Below are 17,373 nucleotides of genomic sequence, written 5' to 3'. Positions count from 1 at the left end.
TGTCATGCATGGCTTTTATTATGTTGAGGTATGTTCCCTCTATGCCCAATTTGTTGGGGGAGTTTTTATTATAAAAGGATGTTGAATTTTGTCAAATGCTTTTTCTACATCTAGAGATGATGGTATAATTTTTATCCTTTGTTTTGTTAATGTGGTATAATATACTTTCACATCTAATGGGGCTAATCTTTATTCAGCAGTCTTTTCTTTCAGTTTCTCTATTTTTTGTGTTCTCTACTTTTCCTACATGAACTAGTAAACAAGAAAGGAAAATTATTCAGAATACAGCACAAAGAGATAAAGTAAGTAATAACAATATAACAAAAAGATTAAGCGACGTAAATAATATTCAAAAAGAAAAAGAATAGGAAACATTTGGAAATGTAATGGATAAGTTGCTGAGAAAAAAAATCGTCAGACTGAAATGCATGATACGCAAGCAGAACAATTAGAACTAAATCCACAGCTAAGTATGTCATAGTAAGACTGCGAAATGCTAATAACAATGAGAAAAGCTTAATAGTTACCTGAGTGTTTTCTCTCTGCCAGTTACTATTCTAAGCAATTTTCTAATTAATTCAACTACTTCTCACAACAACTCTGTAAGATCACCACTATTGTTTTTTCATTTTGTAATTATAAAAGTAAGGTAGAGCAAAGCCAGGACAAGAAATCAGATGGTCTTGTGCCAGAATCCACGCTTTTAATCACAAAGTTATACTGCTCTTCCAGCAGCTAACATGATAGCAGACTTCTCAGCAACAAAAACTGAGAGTAAAACTCTCAGTTTTACCACTCAACTGACACTCAATGAAAAAACTACTGAAAACTGTACTTTAGAAAGAAAACAGAATCCAGAGAAAAAAATGAAATACAAAAAGCAACAACAGTGAGCAAAGAAATATGTGAGCAGTTTAAAAATAAGATGAAAGAAAGAAGAAAACACTAAAGTTCTGGAGCTGAATAGAATACAGGTAAAGATACTGATCAGAATTCCTGAAAACAAGGCTATATGTTAAAAATTATAGGAATCATTTAAAATCCAATTCTATACTTAGCCAAATTATCAATCCAGAGTAAAATTAAATACAACCATTTTCTTACATACAAAAATCTAAAAATTTACCTCCCAACATGAACTTATTTTTAAAAATATAGATAAATAAATAAATAAGAAATAAAGACAAATAGGTCTGTTTTCATGGGTAGTACATATACATGTATTTTGTAGCTGTGAGCACAGACAGCCTACAAGCCAGGAAAAGATAATAGCAATGTGTAAGTCCAGCATCTAGATTTGGGCTTTCAAATACCATCCTTCAAAGTAACCAGGGTTCCTTGAAGAAATGGATGAGTCTAAAGCTAAGGAAGGGAAAATAAAAAATCAGATTGGAGAATCTTCTAGCACCAAAAAGTAAGGGGGTAGGGGGAGGATAAGGGTATGTCAAAAGCAGATAGGAACCAATCTGAAAAATCACCCAATGACTAACCCTAGAACAAATTATTTGAGCCACAAAGTAGATTATAATAGTATTAAATTATAATCCAAAGAAAAAAAATGGGTTCATACTGATATAAACAAGCAAATAAGTTCCCACTGATAGACAGCTGAGTAAATAAGTTAACAAATGCGGGACAACGGACAAATCTTCCTTACAGAAGAATTTTATTAATAAATATAGAAAAATATGGAAATAGAAAATCACCATTAAAACACCACAGTTATAACTGCTACAGGCAAGAACCACTGATGAATGCTAAAATTAGTGGACAAACTTAAAGGAAATACAGAATAGGTACAGAGACTCAAAATAACTCCCTCAAAATTTTTATTGACTATGATAGCTTCAATATGCCCATATCCTGTGACACTCTAGGAGGTGGAACTTAAATCCCTCTCTGAGTGTGGGCTGGACTTAGCAACTCACTTCTAATGAACGGCAAATGAAATGGGAAAAATCCTAACTTGACGGCAGAGAACCCTGGCAGACACCACCTTAACCAAGAGATCAAGGTTATCCTCACCACTAATAAGCCATGTTGACAGTTTGCACTCTGGATATGCTATGAGAAGGGCACTTCACCTTTGGAATATTCTTTCCTGAAAACCCACAATCCTGGTGTAATCATGAGAAAAACCCAAACTGAGGGACAGTTTATGAAATAGCGGACTAGATGAAAGGTAAGAAAAGACAGAGAAACTAGCATAGTCTGAGGAGTCTGAGAGAACATTTCAACTACGTGCAATGTGGTATCCTGTACAAACACATGAGACTATCTTTACAACATGGCATTCTAGGAGGATATCATCAGTTAGTCCCAAGTACAAATCATAAGGAGGGAAAAATGATATACCTCACTAAATAAGAATTTGTCAACAAAAGTCTCCATAAAAAAGTCAAAAGATAATCCACTAACTGGAAAAAAAATACATGCCTAACAAATATTTAGTTTCTAGAATATATAAACAACCTCTACAAATTCAACAGGAAAAGACAAAAATCCCAATTTTTAAGATGGGCAAACGAGATGAATAGAAGATACCAAGATGTACAATAAAAATTTGAGAAGATACGCAGAGATATAAATAACTAGGGAAATACAAATTAACATAATATACAAAAAATTCAAAGAATTACACTTACTATGAAAACAGCTTTTAGTGAAAGTGAAATCGCTAATTGTTAAGGTGTTTGTCTTTTACAAAAAATACTATACACAAGGAAACATTCACTTAAGCATTTAAATATACTTACTTACTAAAACCAAAGTTGACTGACTGATCGCTGAGAATTTCAAATGATACAGGACGGTCACCCATGCAATATTTTCTCAGTAACTCGAAACAGGTATGTAATGTTTTCCTTGAGGGCTTATTTTCATGAAAAAGATCACCACCTAATAAAATAAAATCCACCTAATCAACAGAAAATAGTGTGAAAATTAGTATGTTTTGTGGGTAAGAATGTTAAAACTATAAAGAGGTAGAAAAAATCTCGTAAGATACTACTGTGTATGGAGATTTAAAGATTTATATTTTATTTTTATTCAGGGGGCCTCCCAGTCTGTTGGATTAATTTGACTCCCTCTCCGGTTCCTAGGCTACCTTTCAAAAAAGCCACCTTCAAATTATTATACCAAACCCCTAACTCATGCTACCCAAAGTGATCATTATTTTTGTTGTTGTTATTCAAATCAAACATAAACTTAGCACTTTAACGCACCTCTGGACAAGACAGCCAGTTCAATTCAGGTCATGATTTCAATTTATTCAATCATTATTTAGGGCTCCAAAAGGCACTGGAACCTAAGGAAATAGCTATCTACAAAACAGATGATGTCAATGCACTCATTAAACACTGACAACGTGCAATTCCCTGTACCAGGCACTCCAGATACAAGTGATGGATAAAATACAATCTCTTCCCTAAATGGTTCAGAGTCTAATGGAAAAGAAAAAGTGTTACACATCTGAACAGAACTCAAACTCAGACATGCACTAGAATGGATATGTAAATAAACCAGGAGCAGCAATGACATCACAATCAATTCTTTTTTTTTTTTTTTAAGATTATTTATTTATTTATTTGACAGACAGAGATCACAAGTAGGCAGAGAGGCAGGCAGAGAGAGAGAGAGGAGGAAGCAGGCTCTCTGCTGAGCAGAGAGCCCAATGTGGGGCTCGATCCCAGGTCCCTGGGATCATGACCTGAGCAGAAGGCAGAGGCTTTAAACCACTGAGCCACTCAGGCGCCCCATCACAATCAATTCTAACAGAAGGGAAGAAACTCATCTGAGGACAAGGAGCCCAGAAGACTATGTAAACACGATGGCATCTGAGTTGCACTACAAAGAACAAATGAGACTTTAAGGAGAGCATTCTAGAAACAAGAGAGAAGCAAGAAATTATACAGAAAAAAAGAGTCCAACACGTTTTCAAGAAGTGTATAATCTACTTAAAGAAACTAGATTAAATTCTTTTTTTTTTTTAAAGATTTTATTTATTTGACAGAGAGAGATCACAGGTAGGCAGAGAGGCAGAGAGACAGGGAGAGAAAGAGGGGAAGCAGGCTCCCTGCCGAGCAGAGAGCCCGATGCGGGGCTCGATCCTAGGACCCTGGGATCATGACCTGAGCTGAAGGCAGAGGCTTTAACCCACTGAGCCACCCAGGCGCCCCTAGATTAAATTCTTAATTACAAAAGAGAACCCAGCAGTACAGATGACTTGAGCTACAGAAGTGAGGGGGAGCAGAACACAGCACTCCCAAAAGTGTCACTTTGGCATGTGGATTGTTTTGAGCTAAAGGCAGTTAAGACTTGGCAGACTCAGGAAAAGCTTTTTTTTTTATCCCCCCTTAACTGCCTGAAAGAATTTAGACAGGGGATCTATACCAGGAAGAGCTATTATCAGAGATAACTTTTATGACAGAAAGACGTCTCTACATGGCATGGCAAACATTTGCTCTTCCCATCTTCCTATAAATTATCTTCCTTCCCTTTGAAGCCCTAGACCTCTACCCCCTTTCTCCTTAGCTCAGGATGACAATATAAGCCTCAATTACCTGTCAGGGAGTCTAATATTTTTATGAGGCTCCTGTACATACAAAATTTGTTTTGCTCCTGTTCATGTGTCTTATGTCGATTTAATTATTAGATCAGCCCAATAACCTAAAAGAAGGGAAAAGTTTTCCATCCCACAGTAGTCAGAGAAGCTTTAATAAAAGTGAGGGACTTAAGCTAGGTCTTCAAAAATGAACAAGATTTAAGGAAGAAAATGATCACAAAAGCACAGAAAAAAAAAAATCAAAGAAAATAAAACATTTCAAGGGGAAGGGGGAGTAGCAATCTAAATGATATAGTTTCACTTCTGCAAGATGAGGAGTTCTGGAGGCTGGTTACGCAGCAGTGTGAATGTGCTTACTGCTGATGAAGTGTACACTTAAAAATGTTAAGATGGTAAATTTTATTATTGTATTTTACCAAAAATTAATTTTTTTTTAATTTTTAGAAGCTAATTTGTGACTCCAGGGAACACTGAAAAGGACATAACTTGCTTCCGTGGTATACATGCAAAAATTCATCTAATCATGAGGAAATACCAGATAAATCCAACTGAAGAATATTCTACAAAATGATGAACCTGAACTCTTCAAAAGTGCCAGGGTCATAAAAAGACAAAGGCAGCCCGAAGGAAAGCAGATTACAAGAAACTAAGGGGGCATGACAATTTCACGCAAAATGTAATCCTACTTTAGGACCTGGACTCTTACCAACCTGCCCCCAAATTGCAGTGACAGACATTACTGAGACAATTAGCAGCATCTTTAAATTATGTAACAGTACTGAATCAACATTAGTTTCCTGGTTTTGATAATTGCACAGTGCTATACAGGTAATTTACTCTCAAATGGTTCAGAAAATTTCCCCCAGCTCACACACTCTCGCTCACAAATAAATAAAATCTTAAAAAAAAAAAAGGTTCAGAAAAAAAATGTACATGTGCATATGTAATGAGAGAGAATAAAACAAATATGGTGAGTGGTAAAATGTAGGAAAATCTGGGTGAAGGGTAAAGAAAGGGAATTCTTTGTACTATTCCTGCAACATTTCTATGAGATTGATATTGCTTCAAAATTAAAAGTTAAAAAAACAAAAGACTCCAAGAAATCAAGGCGTAAAAATAAGGCTAGTTAGTGGCACAGACACACAAAATAGGGGACTTAAAGTCAAGAGAAATTTAGATTTTAGTAATAAGAAATACTAAATAAAAATTAAGGGTAAACAGTAAATATGCACCTGGAAGGACCAGCATGGGGCTGTGGGGGAGGGGAGTATTAAAATTAAGGAACACAGGAAGGGAAACAAGGAAACAGAAGGGAAGCAAAGGACAGAGTAGAAGAAAGAAGCTTATGCTCAGGAAAAGTAGTATTTTAGTACCAAAGAGGAAAGAGAACACAAGTTTCTCTAGTAGGAAACACACCTCCTTCAGCTCCAAGTTCTCTGTCCTCAGGGAAAGAGGAAACCCTCTAAAAATGAAAAAGTACTAGATAGTCCCATATTCATTAACAAATTTTTAAGAGTTCCCTACTGCTTGCTAGAGCCTTCCTAAATTTTAAGATACAGTGTAAACAAGCAGAAAAGATTTTTCACTCTCCTGTTGACCTTCTAGTGGAGAAGATCAATAGTAAACAAGTAGGCAACTCAATATATTATTTCAGATGGTGTTATGAAAAAAAATAAACAGAGTAACTGAAGTGTTTGGAGATATCCAGGAAGACCTCTCGAAAACGGTAAATACAATGTGCTCTAATGTGAACCAGACGTGCAAAGGTCCCAGAATAAAACATGTCAAGGTAGATGGAGCACAATGAACAATGCAGAGAGTTGCAGAAGTCTCTTGGCAGGGGCTAGATCGAGTTGAGCTTTGTAGTTTGAATTTTACTTTAGCATCAATGAAAGAGGCTTCTTGAAGATTTCAAGCAGCAGAGAGATATGATCTGATTTATGATTTTAGAAGTTCACTTTGACGCTATACTGAATAGATGTAGGGGGAAAGAATGCAAATAGAAAGACCAATGGGGAGCTACTGTAGTCCAGCAAAATAGGATAAAAGTTTTGGGCTAAACATATAGGCACAAAAACAGTTTCCATATATGTTTACGAGGAAGAACCAAAGGACTTGCAGAAAAACGGAACAAAACTCTGAGGTAAAGTCAAGGTTGAAGACACTGATTTGTAAGTCACAAGCGTTTCTGTTCACTCCCCAGCTCTCTCCTGAAATGTCCAACAGGACATTCCTTTGGCTTGCTAGAATGTTGACTGAATGTCATATTGGAATCTCCACCTCAAATGGTCTAAATCAGAATTCATCACCTTCCCACATAAAGCACCTCTTCCTTATTTAGAAGCTATTTCTATTATTGGTATCACCATTTGCCCAAACTTAAACATACACCAGGACTTTGTCCTCTCTCCTTCCCTCAACTCTACCCCTGACGTATGCAAATCCATATACTTCTTGCATCCACTTCCCCTTTTCCAACCCATGCCACTACTTGAAAATAGTAGTCTGGTCACCAATTCGTGCAGTATCCTGTCACCAGGAGATTTTCCACTGAATGGGTACAAACTCCTCAATCTGGCATTTGAAGCCCTCCTTAATACAGCTCAAACAGTGTTTTTATTCTTTTAAGCACGTTTTCTAACATATGGCCTACTAATAAGCCAAACTGACCTGTTGCACCCCTAACATACCTCATACTGTCTCACCTCTGTGCCCTTCTTCCTGATTCCTGTGAAATGTACATTTTCTATCCCTTTACCCATCAAAAGCCTACTCGTCCTTCAAAGCTTAAGTTAAATGCCACCCCGTTCTTTTAAACTGATGTTGCTATGCTCTATAAAGAAGAGAACTTTATATGGGATCTCTTCTACCTCTAAACTACTGGAAAGGCTGTTTATAATCTTCTTCTGGTTCTTAACACATATGACTTGCATCTGAGCATTCTGGACATCTGTCTTATCTCACATACTGATATCCTGTATATTCTTGGAAAACAGAAACTATGAGTCATCTTTCCGTTTCAAACAGAAACTGCAACAGGATCCTGCACTCAGTAAACACCCCATAAATATGTGTAAACTTTCACAAACTTCTAACCAAAACCAACTCCTACTGAATTGAGGTCACAAAGCACTTAAAATCTGCTTTGGGTTTATAGTGTATTGATATTTAAGCAGGCAATGTGAGCATATGAACCTGTAAAACAAACCTCCAACTTTAAGAAAGGAAAAGAGTCTACTACAGACTAAGGGAGCATAGCAGAAACTGAAAAAATGTAAACCAAACTCACTTCATTTTCCTGGGCAAGTCTTAAAATCTCATCCAGTGTTACAAATGTATCATTTCCTCTGACTGCATCTTTCTCCATAAATCCCAGATGAATATCTGTTGCAACTAAGATTTTAAATGTATTTTCATCATCACTATATATAAAAAAAAAGAAACGTTTCAAGATAATTCATTAAAAGATGCTCAAGCAGATTAAAACCTAAATTTAGAAGATAAATAGTAGTTATACAGTAAAATCACTTTTCTAGCTTTAAAATAGTCTGAAATTTTGAAGCAATTGACAGATCTTCAGTTTGTCTCCCTACACCTAATTCAAAACAAAACAAACACACATAAACTTTAAAAGGTTCTGTGACTCCTTTCAAAAAACTGTAACTTTTTTTTTAAAGATTTTATTTATTTGAGAGACAGAGATCACAAGTAGGCAGAGAGGCAGGTGGTAGTGGGGGTGGAGGGGAGCAGGCTCCCCTCTGAGCAGAGAGCCCCATGTGGGGCTGGATTCCAGGACCTGAAATCATGACCTAAGCCAATGGCAGAGGCTTAACTCACTGAGCCACCCAGGTGCCCCAAAAGTATAACCTTATTACAACTTCAGTTTTATACATTCCTTTGGACCCTGGACCTAAAAGCTTCATTGTTTTCCAATTCTGTTCCATCCCAAAATCCCAAGAGGATTTGACCCCCATATCTAAACTTGCTTTTTATCTATTTTGCACTCTTTCAGAAAAATCAGAGTTGACTGTTAATTTAAAAAGCCCTCCCTCTTACTTTATAAGTAGATTTTATCCGAATAAACTAGTAACTTATATTCAAGCCCCTGAAGACACTTGCATGATTCTATTCCCTACACAAAGTTAGTGTTTCATTAACAAATATGGCCAAGTAACAAAACAGATTTACAATTCCATTTGAATTTGGTAGTATTCAAAGGTACTCTCATGTAAAGCAGCAATGTAGTAGTTGTTAATAGCTTCTTTAATGTAACTTCTAACTTCTTTAAAATACTCAAGGAGCCTGGGTGGCTCAATTGGTTAAGGATACACTTAAGAATTGAGCCCCTGGGATCCCTGGTTAGTAGGGAGCCGGCTTCTCCCTCTTCCCCTGTCCCTCCCCCAGATTCAAGCTCTCTTTCTCAAATAAGTAATAAAATCTTAAAAAAAAAAACAAAAAAACAACTTTCTTTAAAATACTTAAGTATCTATGATCTCACCTCAACTTCCACATGTAAAGAAGTAGGTATTACTATCTCTAAAAAATGAAAAAACTGTTTACAGAGAAATTAAATGAGTTATCGCACAACTTATGTAGAAGAAACTAGATTTAACCACTCAGTCTATTTTCACTAAACCATAATGAAATTAAAAAAACTTTCACATATATCTCCAAATTAAAATCTTTATATATGAGATTTTTCTAGAAGAGATTTCTCTTCAAAAACTTCAAAGATGAGATATGCACATACTTCCAATTTCTACATACACACCGGTTGATCAGAATACTTTCAAGATCACATTATCCTAAGCTTCCATATCAACTTACAAAATATCTTCAAACGAATTTTCTCACTGAAACATCTAAATTAATCTGAGAAAGGCAATTCTGTTCCAATTATATATATAAAATAAAGAACTGGAGGCAAGGTTCAGAGAATTGCTAACTTCCCCATGGTCACACAGTAATAATCAAGGAACCGAAATCAGGGTCTTCTGATTCTTTCACTGATTTTCATTTCACCCAAATTTATTCCCAATCTATTCAATGCTAGAACAATTTACTACTCTAAAACTCTGCTTAAATAGGCTTGCATTGACCAATAAGACTTCCTCACAAAAGTTCAAGAATATTGATAGCTTCCATATTTTAAGAGAAAACCTAAGAATATAAACGTATATACTACAGTAATATATCAAATTATTGCAAGGCCTCAATCTATAGCTGTATGTTATCTTTTATAATTATAAAAAATTATACTAATTTTTTAACAATGTATTCTTTTTGATGACATTTCTGTTTATAGGCAAGTTATTCACTGCTAATTTTTTAAATAAGTTTTTGTTCATGGTGATTATAGTTGATGGGCTTCAAGAAATTCAAAGCAAAAAGATTCCAGAAGACAAGTTCTTACAGGGCATCTGCAGGACTCATTTCTATGTATGGTCAGTCCAGCTCCTCTCCAACTAGTTTACTCTCCGAGTACTCCTGGGTCCTGTGATCAAATACGTCAGGAAACTCACTCGATTCCAAATTCTAGCAAATTCTAAAAACAAAATTACATTATTGTCAAATACATTATTTTAAAAACTACCCATTTCAGGAATCTCATTTTCATCTAAGCACCGACTATATTTTTATTTTTTAAGAGCTAACAACAGAAAATAGCACATCTCCAGTTTAGTTTTACCATTTTAGTTTCACCACTATGATTAAACTACTGGAAACTAGTGTTTATTAGATAAATGGACAGAGAGGGTCACAGACAGTAATTCTGGTTTAGCACACAAAACAACTCTGGATGTGCACAGGCTACCCTGGGGCATGGAGAAAATCGCGTATTTCATGTTCAACCACAGGACTGTTTAAGGAATGGTCCAGTTTAGGAAAAGAGAAGGCCCCACCTTTAAAACTAGTGTAAATAAACAGAAACACGTGCTCCAAGGAGAAACGCCCGAGGGGCAACTGGAAATGGCAACATATTCGGGGAAGAGCCGCCGCCACAGCGAAACCACCCCTCCTACATCGGGACTCCTGGTTCCTTCCAGATTCTGAGCCTCCACACACCGTCCCCTCCCCCACCCCGCCCCGCACCGCGCCGCCACTGGACCCTTTGAAGCCAAAACCAGAACCTCCAGGCCTTAACCGACTCGTCCCACTCTTTCCAGAAAGTCAATCCACTCAGGACGTCCGCCCGGGATCCCACAAAATAGGAGACGGTAATTCCTTAAATTACCCCACACCTACACTCTCCAAAGCCCCCGCACCGGACCCCTAGGCTTTTACCCGGGAAGAAGGAGCGGAATTCGTGGGAAGGAGCAGGATTCGTGAGAAGTAAAGCAACAGCACTTCCTGAGCCTGCACGCCAGGAGCTGCCGGGCCATAAACCTGAATTAGGCGGGAGAGGGGAAAAAAAATAAAAATAAAAAAGGCGACTCTTTCTCTCGCGATACCTCATTGATGCCGTGGAGTTCAGGTCTTCTTCGGTTCTCATTGGCTGCCGAAAACAGTCAGGGAGCCGGGAAAGCGGCGGCGACGCCCCGCCCTTAAGCAAGAGCCAATCCTGAGAAGCCGAGGGACGACCCCGGAAGCGAGGTCCGCGACAGCGATGTTTCCTTTCTTTAAGGTGGGTAGCTCTTGCATGTCCCGGACCGCGCTCCTTGGTCCCCTCGCGCCACCTAAAAACTCCTGGGCCCTTGGGAGCGGGTCACCTGCCGAGCCCGGCTGAGCCCTGCAGTTCTAGCTGCGTCGCGGGTCCGGGGTGGGGCTGGAGCGGCTTCTCCACGCTTGGCTGTTTGGAAGGCCGCAGGCGCGACTCCGGGCCTGGGAAATGACCAATCGGTGCCAGAGGGCCGGGACTAGGGGCTTTCTCCCTCACTCCCACTCCCCAGAGTTCGAGCGTTCGGACCCTTTTACTCCCAGCTTCCCCTTATTTTCACCCCTGGATCCCGGGTTCAGCACGTCTGTATTGCTTTGTGCTGATAGCAGTAAAATACAGTACAGTTAAAAAATAATGTGAAACTTTTGAATGAAAAAAATCTGACCTTTTAGTTCCATTGAAGCGTCCCTATCTAGGGCAGGTTGTTTTAATCTGTACGAAGTTCGGCGCCTTCACCTGTAAAAGGGGGTTTATGCCCGCATCTGTCACTGAGTTATTTCCGAGGCGTTGACAGTTTAGAGCTCTGTCGAAATGTGTTCTTTTAAGAAACATACCCTATTTCTTCCTGGTGGAGTATCATCAAGTAAGAATCTTAATCGATTTTTTTAAAAATCCGGAGTCAGGGAGATACACCTAGTTTTGACTCTTTTAATTAAATCTACCTAAATTAAAAAAGAAATTTTATATATGAGTTACTGTATCTGGAGCAGTAAATTAAGAATTTAGAAACTGGGGAGGGGGGTACAGAAAGGAAAGGGGAGGATAAATGTGCCTTATTACTTCTATTTTTGATTTAGTTAAATGAACTTTATCAGTATCTGTTCAGAGTGTTTAATGAACTGATATAGGATCAATTTTGTTTTGCAAAGTTCAGGGAATAGTTTGATAGTGAAGTAAAAAATGAGAGTCCCAGTGGGAATTCCTACCTACAGGAAATCATAAAGATCATGGTTACCAGAGGGAAGAGGGGTGGGAAGATAGACAAAATGAGTGAAAGGTTTGAGGAGGTACAAACTTCCAACTATAAAATAAATAAGTCACAGAGATGAAAAGTACAGCATAGAGAATATAGCCAACAATACAGTAAGTGTAGTCAGTAATATAGTGTACTGTGGTGAGGGTCGAGTAATGTACAGAATTGTGGAATCACTGTGTTCGTACACATGAAACTAATATAACATTATATCAACAATACTTCAATAATAAAAAGTGAAAATTCCCAGAGAACTAATAAAACGTAAAGTAATTCTGATGGGGTATCAATAGACTCTGAAAAACCAGGCAGGACTTGGAAATCACTTCGTATAGTCATTACATTTTACAGCGAAGTAACAGGCCCAGAGACATTATTAGTCACAAGTGATAAATTTAAACATAAGGTTAGTACTTTTGGCACTAATGATAAAATCTAATGCTACATTAGGATTGAATACTGTTAAGCTTGTGAAATTAGAAAGAAATTAGTATCTTAAGGGAAGACTAATTCTGGAACTTCTCAGAATCCATTCCAGACAAAATCAAGTGATAGGACTTTAATTAAATTTCATTCTACAAATATTGATTAGGACATAAATATAAGTTAAATACAGACTCTATCCTTAAGCTTATAATCCTCTAAGGAAATAATTAGTGCTGAAATAAGACAATAGGCAGAACCAAAAAAACAACTAGAGAGAAATCTAATTTGGAAGTTCAAGAAAGACTAATGAAAGAGATGACATCTGAGAAGAGCCTTGAAAGACTGATAAGATTTCAACAAATACAATTGGGAGCCTGAGAAATGGTATTTTTAAAAGATACTTACTAGTTATTTGCATTTTTAAAAATTGGTTAAGATTTAATAAGCTGTGCAACTCTTAAAACTGATAACTGGTTTATAAATTAATGTGGCAGCTTCACTAAATAAATGTCCCTTCCTTCAAGAAGCCTTCTCTAATCCTTTAGGATTGGATTAATTATAACCCTCTTGTATATCATTGTATCTAGACGGAGTCCTGTCATAGCACACATCATGCTGTTGTCTCTAGTCACCTCCAATGGACAATAACCTTTCTGAGGTTAAGACATGAATCTCGTTCATTATTGAATCCCAATACCCTAAGACTGGCACAGACCAGGCATTCTATTCATATTTGTTAAATGGAGTGAATGACAGCCGAAATTTAGTTCCAGACAAGAAGCCAACTAAAAACTATAGTTGTCTTTCAAGGAATGGGACTCCTTTTTAAAGCAGTGAATTTTCCCAAGCCTGAAATTATTAGAGTAGAAATAGGATAATTATTATAGATGTGTTAATAAAGATATCTGCACTGATGAGAGATTTATACAGATATCCTTGGGGCTATTCCATCCCTAAGAATGTCTAATTCTTTGAAGTAATTTATTAGAAACTAAAAGTTTTTATTTCTGCTTTCCATCATCTATGTGTCTAGTTTATAAAAATCATGAATGTGCTGGTCTTTTTAATTATGATTTAAAAGCCTTAAGCATTTATCACTCTTCATATAATACAATAGTATTGAAACCAATAGATTCAGAATAATATAACCATTGGCTTACTAGAAGAAAACAACAACAACAAAAATAAAGTTTTAACCATTAAAAGTATAGATAACAAATTTCAGCGCTGATATTTAGAGAATGTAAAGACTACCAGTAAAACCAAAAAGTCTAGATGGGTTTATTGTGTATGATTGCAAGACTTATCTATGCTGTTGACAAACAATTACTGTTTTGCTAATAATTTTTGTGTTTGTGTTTCCAGATCTTGATGGATAAAATAAAGCAGACATAATTCATCTCTAGAAAGATTATTTATACCCTGGCATTTGAAATGTTTTATATTTAGTGTCATAGGAAAAATGGAAAAAGGGAAAGTAAATAGTGATGGAAAACCAGACCCAGAAAATTCCCTGGACTTTTCTGAACACTTTAACCAGCTTGAATTGTTGGAAACACATGGGCACCTTATTCCCACTGGTACCCAAAGTCTCTGGGTAGGGAATTCTGATGAAGACGAGGAACAAGATGAAAAAACTGAAGAGTGGTATCAATTGCAAGAAAAAAAGATGGAAAAAGATCCAAGCAAATTGCTTCTTTGGGCCGCAGAAAAAAATCGGGTAAAAAAAACAAACAACAATTAAAGAGGAAACCATAATATAATAAGAGAAGTATTGGATTCAGAGCCAGAAGACCTGTCCCTGAACCTCTATTTGGTTTGTGACTTTGGGCAAATCCTACCATTCCTGAACCTCTATTTTCTTACCTATAAAAATGGCCATGATAATACCTTTATCTTTTATACAGGATTTGAGGATCAAATGAGGCAATGTCCATGAAAGGACATAGTAAGTCACAAAGCGTCCTATTGGGTATTATTTGGGAGTTTAAGGAATAATTATACAGTTAGCAAGAAATCACCTATATTTTTTTTTTTGAAGATTTTATTTATTTATTTGACAGAGGGAGATCACAAGTAGACAGAGAGGCAGGCAGAGAGAGAGATAGAGGGAAGCAGGCTCCCTGCTGAGCAGAGAGCCCGATGCAGGACTCGATCCCAGGACCCTGAGATCATGACCTGAGCCCAAGGCAGTGGCTTAACCCACTAAGCCACCCAGGCACCCCGAAATCACCTATATTTTTAAAACATTTATATTAAGTCATTAAGATCTTCCTAGAGACAACTATCATTCAGAAGAGGGAGGATGGGAATTAACATGTTTTGAATACCAACTATACCATGTGCTTTATTATATTATTTGACTTAATCCTCATCTATCCCCACAAGATAAGTAATATTCTTCCCTTTTACAGTTTAAGAAAATGGGATTCAGGAATATTAATTTGCCCTGTATTATGTAAGTAGTGTCATCAAATGGATTCTTCCTGCTCAGCCACTTCTTCGTTTTACTAAGTTCTTCCATGTTGGTGGTAGCAAATTAATAACTAAAAAGTATTGCATTTTTGGATAACTTTTTCATCCAGGAGCACACTGTATCCCACCAGAGATCCAAAGACCAAACTGAAAATCACTTCCTGAAAACATGTTTCCAAGGTTGTTTTAGTAGGAAGGAATTGAGCTCCTTAATCTCTAGATTTCCTTGTTACCATTGTATTCTTCTGATAAGTTTATTTTTCAAAGCTTTATGCACTATGCATATTGGTACCATAATCCTACTGTAGAAAAATCAGTTATTAATGTTTTCACTAATGAAGTGTAAAATATCAAATACAATTATGGTCTGTGTTATTTCTCTAGGACGAAAGCTTAGATGCAGTGGGCCTTAACTGGACCAGGAGTAAATGTGTGATTGTCATACATCCGATACTGATACTTGGTTTTCAGAGAGAGTCACATTCTTAGAAGCAAGAGTGTGGTTAACACTAATGTGTTCATTCTTAAATCTGTAGCCCTCTGTCCCCAAAATAAATCTTAAATCATTTTTATCTTAAAAGTCCTCTGCTAACAAGTTTTTGTGGAGCTCAAATAAATTTAACACCACGGGCAGTTTAGTTTGCTTCGTGTACTGTTTTGGTCACGCTGGGTTTTGAAAAGATCCTTTTCCTTCTCAGCTGACTACAGTGCGGAGACTACTCTCTGAAAAGGCCACCCATGTGAATACTAGAGACGAAGACGAATACACCCCTCTCCATCGAGCAGCCTACAGTGGACACTTAGATGTGGTACGCGAGCTGATTGCACAAGGGGCAGATGTCCACGCGGTGACTGTGGATGGCTGGACGCCGCTGCACAGTGCCTGTAAGTGGAATAACACCAGAGTCGCTTCTTTCTTACTCCAGCATGATGCAGATATCAACGCCCAAACAAAAGGCCTCCTGACCCCATTACACCTCGCCGCCGGGAACAGGGACAGCAAAGATACCCTTGAGCTCCTCCTCATGAACCGCTACATCAAACCGGGTCTGAAGAACAACTTGGAAGAAACGGCCTTTGATATTGCCAGGCGGACAAGTGTCTATCACTACCTCTTTGAAATTGTGGAAGGCTGCACAAATTCTTCACCTCAGCCATAACGGTTCTAATAATCCTCTGAAGTTTCCAAGTACCAGTGCCTCCTTTGTGTGAGATAGGACATATGCCCATGATACAAAGTTGACATCAAAAGTTTTGCGACAGAAATTCAGTGGTACACATTCGAATGCCCTTCCCAGTGAAATGCCTAACCTTGATGTCAAAATGTATTTGAACGTTGTTTGGATATACCTTTACTGATCTATGTGGACTTTGTAATTTTTATCAGAAATAATTTTAACACGCTTCTACTTAACAACTTGTAACAGGTTGTACAGAAAAACTGATATTTTTGGTGCTGATCCAAGAGAAGTGTATTTTTAAATACCACCCCGCCCCCAGTCCTGGGTCTTCGTGCAGTATTTAGTATATTGACTGTATTTTTATAAGGTGAGGTAACTCAGAATTTAATTGAAAAATCTCAAGTATATTGGTGCGGTTCAGCCATCTTCTCCACATCACAATAGCCATTTGCTTTCATTTTAAATGGTGAGAACTCACTTAGTGACTTGAATGGTCACAAGTTTAAAAAAACATTAAAGAAGCTTAGATCTTTATCTTTTAGAGTGTAGACCATTTTCAGCAAAGGTTAACTAAAGTGTTTAGCCCGTGAATTTTACATAACTGCCTCCGCGACCACAGTTCACACTATCCTGTGGACGGCCCTACCTCACCCTGGTCAACCCACACGATCCTTCTTCCATTGGTTGAGTCGGCGTGACTTTTTAGACATGCGCACAACTCTGCCTTGGTCCAAGAGATCGTACTATATGTGCTCGCCAACCGGTTTTACCTGCCTAATCCTGTTGTTTGGGGCACTGCTCAGATGGTCTCTCTAGTTCACAGGACGAGGGAAAAGGAATTGGGAGAGTGAAGGGATGATGATTATATTGGGGCTAGATGATAAGTGGCTCAGGTTTTTAAAAAGCCACAGTGTGGATAGTGACACAAGCATAAATAGAAATATTCAGAAAAAAATAAAAGTTTTGAACAAAAAAATGATACCAATTCTCTCTCTCTCTCTTTTTTTTTTTTGATCAGCACAGATCTTCCTTGGATCCATAACCTATGTATTCATCGAACATATATTGATTAACTACTGTCTCAGTCTCTCTAGCA

General features: G+C 37.5%; 2 protein-coding genes across 3 annotated transcripts in view; one reads left to right on the top strand and one right to left on the bottom strand.

Moving 5' to 3' along the window:
* The window catches only part of MRE11 (MRE11 homolog, double strand break repair nuclease), a 79,356-nt gene extending 68,406 nt beyond the window's left edge, over positions 1–10,950 (bottom strand). Inside the window, exons 1-4 of one of the 2 annotated variants that reach the window (XM_032852781.1) lie at positions 10,850–10,950; positions 9,978–10,109; positions 7,854–7,986; positions 2,757–2,917 (exon numbers count right to left, since the gene is read on the bottom strand). In XM_032852781.1, the coding sequence (XP_032708672.1) occupies positions 2,757–2,917; positions 7,854–7,986; positions 9,978–9,997 (314 nt within the window). In that variant the 5' untranslated portion in view covers positions 9,998–10,109; positions 10,850–10,950. Of the gene's footprint in view, positions 1–2,756; positions 2,918–7,853; positions 7,987–9,977; positions 10,110–10,849 lie in introns of those variants that run through there. The other variant, XM_032852782.1, reaches the window with a different exon arrangement.
* A 117-nt stretch (positions 10,951–11,067) lies between these two features.
* Positions 11,068–16,459, top strand: ANKRD49 (ankyrin repeat domain 49). The gene is made up of 3 exons (XM_032852783.1): positions 11,068–11,189; positions 13,987–14,341; positions 15,795–16,459. The coding sequence occupies exons 2-3, from the start codon at positions 14,084–14,086 to the stop codon at positions 16,254–16,256; spliced, it is 720 nt and encodes a 239-aa protein (XP_032708674.1). The 5' UTR covers positions 11,068–11,189; positions 13,987–14,083; the 3' UTR covers positions 16,257–16,459.
* The last annotated feature ends 914 nt before the right edge of the window (positions 16,460–17,373 follow it).

This window comes from Lontra canadensis, unplaced genomic scaffold (genome assembly GCF_010015895.1).
Source record: "Lontra canadensis isolate GAN:19392208 unplaced genomic scaffold, GSC_riverotter_1.0 scaffold7, whole genome shotgun sequence".
Taxonomy (NCBI): Eukaryota; Metazoa; Chordata; class Mammalia; order Carnivora; family Mustelidae; genus Lontra; species Lontra canadensis.
The sequence above is the reverse complement of the archived record's forward strand: the minus strand, read 5'-3'. Positions and strand labels throughout refer to the sequence as shown.